This window comes from Puntigrus tetrazona, chromosome 7, assembly GCF_018831695.1.
Source record: "Puntigrus tetrazona isolate hp1 chromosome 7, ASM1883169v1, whole genome shotgun sequence".
NCBI classification, from domain to species: domain Eukaryota; kingdom Metazoa; phylum Chordata; class Actinopteri; order Cypriniformes; family Cyprinidae; genus Puntigrus; species Puntigrus tetrazona.
This window is the reverse complement of record NC_056705.1, coordinates 39,903,951-39,911,450: the sequence shown is the minus strand read 5'-3', so window position 1 is coordinate 39,911,450 and position 7,500 is coordinate 39,903,951. Positions and strand designations below refer to the sequence as shown.

General features: G+C 37.6%; 1 protein-coding gene across 4 annotated transcripts in view; it reads right to left on the bottom strand.

Moving 5' to 3' along the window:
* Window positions 1-7,500, bottom strand: part of LOC122348948 (equilibrative nucleoside transporter 2) — a 10,232-nt gene that overhangs the window by 1,384 nt on the left and 1,348 nt on the right. Inside the window, exons 1-11 of one of the 4 annotated variants that reach the window (XM_043244845.1) lie at window positions 5,107-5,282; window positions 4,878-4,923; window positions 3,993-4,074; window positions 2,601-2,746; window positions 2,384-2,523; window positions 2,123-2,257; window positions 1,903-2,000; window positions 1,729-1,804; window positions 992-1,152; window positions 812-914; window positions 261-346 (exon numbers count right to left, since the gene is read on the bottom strand). In XM_043244845.1, coding sequence (XP_043100780.1) covers window positions 261-346; window positions 812-914; window positions 992-1,152; window positions 1,729-1,804; window positions 1,903-2,000; window positions 2,123-2,257; window positions 2,384-2,523; window positions 2,601-2,746; window positions 3,993-4,074; window positions 4,878-4,909 — 1,059 coding nt within the window. In that variant the 5' untranslated portion in view covers window positions 4,910-4,923; window positions 5,107-5,282. Of the gene's footprint in view, window positions 1-260; window positions 347-811; window positions 915-991; window positions 1,153-1,728; window positions 1,805-1,902; window positions 2,001-2,122; window positions 2,258-2,383; window positions 2,524-2,600; window positions 2,747-3,992; window positions 4,075-4,877; window positions 4,924-5,106; window positions 5,283-7,500 lie in introns of those variants that run through there. The other 3 variants (XM_043244843.1, XM_043244844.1, XM_043244846.1) reach the window with 3 other exon arrangements.

Sequence of the window (7,500 nt, the reverse complement as noted above, 5' to 3'; positions counted from 1 at the left end):
AACAGTAGAGTATGTATTATAAATAGATTTAAGAATATTTATTTAAATATATTAAAGAATTTATTTTTCATTAAATAAGTAAAAATCAGCATGCTTTGATCAATTCTAAGGAAGGGCACTGTACAGGTGCTGTTAACTTCCACTCAGGTCTAAAATCATCTGTAAGAAAGCAGGAAATATTTATTTTTGCATCCGGCGAGACAAAATGAGGCGAAACCAACGCAGCGAGCAACGAACGAATGATAGAATACCTCACTCACCCACTTAGAGACTAACGTGACCGTTCTGCCGAAGAAGTCCATCACATTAAAGAAGAGAAAACAGACCACAGGAATGAAGTACCTTTCTGAAAGAAATAAGGAGGTAAAGAAGAGCGTGCAGGTGAAGAGATCCACCAGATGGCAGCGTTTATCATCTGATCAGCTTTAAAATCATCTGTTGTGAAATGATTTTAATCTGAAAGTGATGAATGTGCACTGCTTTCAAATTAAATAAAATTATTTAAAGAAAAAAAAAAAAAGTTTATGTTTTCTGTTTAAAGCAGTAATACACTTATTATATTTATGCTTAAATCTTTTTTTTTTTTCTTTGATCAATCTGTTGATCAATCTGCTTTAACAAAAATAAATTAACCTGTCTTGCTTTAAACAAAAATAAATTAATAATAAAGTATAGTTTTATATATATATATAAAATCTGTTTATTATATAATAAAACTGTGCTTAAAAATATTTCCTTTTAGGGCTAGGATTTGCTTTTTTATGGATCGGCAGTCATAATTACAATAAATAAATGCATGTATGTTTCGTACCCCATTTTCCCCCGTACAGAGTTTTGACATCCACCGTAACCGCAGGAAACACAGACAGTGTGACGGTGAACACAAACGTCACGCAGAAGGCCATAACCCAGATCTAGAGACAAGGACTCAGTGTTAGGAGATCCGGAGCGAAGCGCAGGCTGCCAGAGCTTCTGAAGAAACACAGCGCACCTTTCTGAAGACCTGCAGGACGGAGCTCTTCTGAGGAGACGGCAGCGTGATGAAGGCCTGCTTCACAGCCTCCTCTTCATCGTTTTCAGCTGGACTAGGATTCCCGTTCGCCACGGACGCAGGAGACGGGTCGCCGGTCTTCACCGAGTCTTCTGCAGCATCTGGAGGAATTAAACACAAGGTTCAGCACATATATGCAAATTATACACCATTAACAAAAATGGCCACCTGACTTAGAGACGCTTTCGTCACCTTACACTTAAAACACTTTTAAAAAGTGCCCTTTGCAACAATTACAAAGAAAAGGTAAAGTACCTTATATATCACTGCATTAATTATAATTTCGATGTGTTAAATAACATACTTTATACTTGATTATCATTTTAACTACAATGTGTTACTAGACTACACTGTAAATGCACTAAATTGCAACTTCACTACAAATATACTCAAATACATTAATAGAAATGACCACAACAGAAATAATTCAGAAAAAAAAAAAAAATAATAATAATAATAATAATAATATATATATATATATATATATATATATATATATATATATATATATATATATATATAATTTATTATTTATTATTTATATATTGCAATTAACATGAAATTCATTCAGTATTATATAAGTATTTTCCTTTAATAAGCACTATTTTTGAAGGCAGGCTAGCAGACGTGTGTGTGTGTGTGTTTTGTATCATCTCTGGTGAAATGACCCGTCTGACCTGTAGGCAGCAGCTGTCTGGACGTCTCAAGCTCGTAACTCTTGCTTTTGTTGTTCAGGTAAAACCTTGCAAACTCCTGCACACACACACACACACACACACACACACACACACACACAGTGTCAGACACAGCCGACTAAGAGATGCACAGGAGTACAACACACACACACTCACCAGCTTCGGCAGCAGCATGTAACTGATGAGTGTGACGAGGGTCCCGACACACGGAGTGATGAAATAACCCAGAGCTGCAGACTCACTATCAGCTTCACCTGTCACCACACACACACACACACACACACACACACACACACATCAATATGCAAAACAGCACCAGAGCTTCCAGAACAACTGAAAAGAGTATTTGAATGGTAGTAAAATAACGCAGTCTCACTTGCGATGGCGAAGATCATAGCGAGAGCGGCGAACGTCCCGGCGAGGCCCTGTCCGCTCATGAAGACAGCGCTGTACCTCTGCGGCAATAAACCCACCAGACCGAACAGACTTCCCTGCAACACGGCCCCGAACGCTGCAGAGACACGAGATACAGCGAAAAACTGTAAACATTATTACAGCTCATAACAGCCGTTTTGTAAAATGTCATTTATTTCTGCGTGCACTGCATCATGAGGCTGACGTTCATCGAGTTACTAACAATTGATGAACCAGATGGTTGCCATGGTGACGGAGAAGAAGCGGTCCTCCTCCATCGGGATCTTGACCAGCACCGCGGTGAGGATGAAGAGGAGCAGGATGAAGACCAGGCTGCCCGCTATCCTCACCTTCTCGGAGATCCTGAAACACACGGGGACCCGTTTGAGAACACGCTGCGGCCTCCAGGAAGGAGAGGAGGGGAAAGAAACCGTTCTCACCACTGATAGAGGAAAGAGTTGAGCAACGTGAACAGCAGCAAAGGCAGCTGGGATAGCAGAGTCATCCAGTTGTTGAAGTAGTACTCCTTCCTGGTGGTCACTGTCCCGTTACTCCATTCAGACGTGTTGAGTCTGTTGTTAAAATACTGGGGAAAACAAGTATGAGACATTTTGAGACGATCAACACAGCGGCTTAAAACAAACACTACATCCTAGAACATTCAATACTAGTGTCTGATGGTCAGTGTAGATAAAACACACACACACACACACACACACACACACACACACAAATATACATGCATACACACACACATATGTATAAATATATATACATGCATACACACACACACAAATATACATGCATACACACACACACACACACACACACATATACATGCATACACACACACACACACACACACACACACACACACACATATGTATAAATATATATGCATGCATACACACACACACACACACACACACACACACAAATATACATGCATACACACACACACACACACATATACATGCATACACACACACACACATACACACACACACACACACACACACACACATGCATACACATACACATATGCATACACACACACACACACACACACACACACAAATATACATGCATACACACACACACACAAATATACATGCATACACACACACACACAAATATACATGCATACACACACACACACACACAAATATACATGCATACACACACACACACACAAATATACATGCATACACACACACACACACAAATATACATGCATACACACACACACACACACAGCTAGCTGCAATTTAATAATAATAATAATTTCCGATTGATAAACTATTTCATTACTTCTTTAAAATAAGCAGTTATACATTTATGAATTAGATAAGATTAAACAGATCAAAAAGCTGCTATGTAAATGAATGTAATGGTGTCCTTAGCACTAAAACAATTCCCTTTTCAGAGTGATTAAAACTAAGAGACGTTGAGTGAAAAGCTCAGGTTAGAAATGTGAGAACTCCAACTGTGTTTTGTGATTTCACTATCTACTATCATTGCTCAAAAAATAAAACTGAAAAATAAACATAGTTTAGATAATATTACACTTAGGGTAAGTGCAGGAATAGAAAATAAAACTCCAGCCTAACCACAAGTAACCAGTTAAAACCATTAGTGAACTTATCGGAGAAATCAGATTGGAAAAAAAAAAATAGAGAGATCAATGCCCATGAGAGAGCTATGAGGGGTTTCTCTCCGTCTAATTAAGTGCCTTTAAAACGGAAACCTCTTTGCCGTTCGAGTGTTTCCTGAGAGCACCCTGCGCTTTTCCCGGGAATCCAGGATTTTGAATATTTTCCACATTCCGTTACCATAGATGCCGTCATGAAGAAGTTCCATGGCAACAGCGTTCCCAGGCCAAGAATGAAGAATATGACTCCCACGAGGAAGCCGCTAAACAGTGGAAAAAGACAACAGGAAGTCTCACGGCCTGAAGCACAGCAAACCACCACATTTTACAGAAACAAAAACATCTTCCCGTCTATACAGTCTGCCCTCACATACTCAGACTACCACAACATTATTATTATTATTTATTTATTTTTACTGTATGTAGAAACACACAGCCCTTCCATGATTATATTCATATCAGTCCTCCCCAACTCGCATTAATAAATGGTCAGTATATTCTATTAAACATAAGATAAATAAATAAATGACGTTACATCCCTAAATATGTAATGCTAATGTTTTTTCTATATTTCCAATTTCCACCTTAAGTGTAGTTTCGATATTAATACATTTTGTTGTATACATTTATCAATGTTCTTTGTTTCTTTTATTATATTTTTCTATATTTTTATACAATATTATATATATATATATATATATATATATATATATATATATATATATATATATATATATATATATATATATATATATATATATTTTTTTTTTTTTTTTTTTTTATTTCAATGACTACCTTAATATAGATATAAAATATCTTCATTAATAACCGTGATTTACATTCAAAATAAATAAATAAATAAATATCACAAGGGAACTTTTTCCGCAACAAACAAGCAGGATATTTCTCCAGGCAATGACGGAAAGCTATTAGCCTGATTACAGTCTGTTCCGTCGACTCACTTAAACGCTTTTAAAGCAATTAAACCCGGTCCCTGCCCTTCAAAAAAAGCACACCGGCACCAAACCAGTCCTTCAGTTTCAGTGTATTCTGTACAAGGACATACCGGTCTGCAGGGGTGTCTTCTCTTGGGCTCATTGTGCGGGTGGCAGCTGTCGAGAAACACTCAATCATTAAAACAATTCAAGCTTTACATCCAGCCATCAACATACAAGAGCTCCGAGCAGGTCTCTTAACCCATGAAACATCCGTGAGCCGAACCAAACGCCGGTCTAAAACAGCTTCTGGAAACCACTGAGCTGCGCAGAACAGAACGAGGAACAAAAATAGCACACCTTTACCTTCATTTACTCCGAACAAAGAAAAGACGTAGGAGACGCACCGGGTTCCCTCCGCAGGACCGACCCCCGAAAGAAAAGCGTCCGTCCATGACTGCTTCAGCTACAGCGTGTCCACACTTCACTCATTAACAGTGTGTGTGCGTGTGTGTGTGCGTGTGGACAAACATGGCGTTACTTTGACAAATGAGGAACAGAGAGAGGAGGAGGAGCTTTCTCGTCACAGCAGGTTCCTCACACACACATGCTCACACACACAGACACACACGCTCTGATTTAGCTGAGCTGTCTGAGGACGTTTACACCGTAAAAATCAGCAGTTTTTACAAAAACCATTGCAGTGGCTGTGGTTGCCAGAACACACGTTTACGGCATAAAACTAATTTAAAAACAAGAAAATCTAGCAAATTCAACAACGCACACTGCTATTAAAATAAAATAAAAAGTACGTTTGTTTCGGTTGAAACAGCTCAGATTTACATTTTAGGATCAGGTTTAAGCCTCGTCTGAGAAAGCGGGGGTTAAGAGCACTTAACTGCGGTATTTATACTCTATAACAGGTTTTTACCTTACTTTCTCCCAACTAAAAAACATGTATATAGTTACCACGTAGTGCATTTGAAAAAACTGGAATATGAAACATGGATTCAAGTGTGCTACAAGCGGAAAGGGACGATGTACGAAGTGATCGAGTGTGTGTTATTACGGCGCAGGGGTTAGTTGGTGTAGCTGAAGGAAGTGGCAGTTAAAGGAAACGATGCAAAGCACAACGTGACTCAACCAAACCCTTCATGACTCACACACACAGATGAGAGGGTGACGTATTACTACTGGAGTCATTGGACACTAGTGAGCTTAATAGTAAACAAATACAGTCTCTAACAGCAACTCCACGTCTGAATCATAGGAAAGAAACACCTCCTTTGAAAAACAGTGATCAGAAGGCAACTGGATCTTAAAAAGAGGTCACCCGACGACAGGAAGTGCATGAAATAAAAGACTTGAAAAGAAGCGCGCTTAACTGTACTGAATGTGAACTTCTAGTGTATTTCACATCTTAAAATATACATCATGTAATCCCAGGAAAAAAAAAAAAAAGTACTCTTCCGTAATGTTAACGTACTACTTTTGTACTTAATATACAAAACATTATTCTTTAGTACTTCTTAAGATCATCTAAGTGTACTATTTTGAGAAAGATGGTTTCAAGTGTTCTACAAGTGGTGACTAAATACACTTTTAAAAAAGATAGCATGTTAAAAGTGCGTTTTGGTTCATATTCATGGTGTCTAAAAAAACAGCACTTAAGTACACTTAGATGATCGTAAATTTATCTTAAGTACTAAAAAAACCCTTTTTAGTATATTAAGTACAAAACAGGCGTGAAAACAAAGCACTTTAATTATATTATGGAAGTGTACTTGGGACGTTACAGAAATAAAAGCCACTTAAGACCTTTTCTTAAACTTAAATGAGCTTTTAAAAATTAAATAAATATTTTACTTTAAAGCACACTTAAATCGTCTTTTAAAATCTTCTGACATCTGACGCGTCGATGCACTTTATTATTTTAAAACGCGTTTAACGACATTAAACAGTAACATTTACTAAACTGCAACTTCGTAACAAATTAAAATACAATATAATAGACAAAGTATAACTTGGTTTATCATAAAAGCTCGTCAGTACATTCAGAAATATTATATAGATGCACAAAATTATTTAAGTGGGTCAGAAAACTTGTTTAATATAAATCGCATCTGAAACACGTTTTCATTTAATTGCAGTTAACGTGCAACTATGTCTATAAACCGTCACACTTAAGTACGTTCTTTACAAATACATGATTTTCATAAGCACTCAGTCTATTTTTAAAAGCATGCTCAAGCGTGCTTTTCTTTTTCACATCGGTTTGCTCGAATGCATAAGAAGGAAAGAACTCTGGAGGACGTTTCTTCCCATTTACGTGTGAAAACAAAGAGCCACTGTGAAAAACCAAGCCGTCTGTTCCCAGCAGCTCACACCTTATCTTCACGGGAAACAAAGTAATGAAACGCAAACAGTTTATCCACAAACCATTACACGCTAACAGAATAACACGAGGGAGGTGATGCTGGGAGTTTAGGTTGCAGATATGCAGGGAATGCCAATGGATTAACTCTTTAGTGACCGCTCTAGTGCTTCCATTCGAGGTCTGCGTGGGAAAAAAATATCTAGTGAAAGGGATTTTATATGATTGGATGGGCAATATAGCAAATACTACATAAAAATCGTAACTTTATCAAGATATCCATCCAACGCCATTGAGCCGTTTCTCGATATTCATACACTTATCCATTCCAGTGGACTCAAAATGTTTTAGTTCAATTTAAAAGCACATCTGATTAGCTT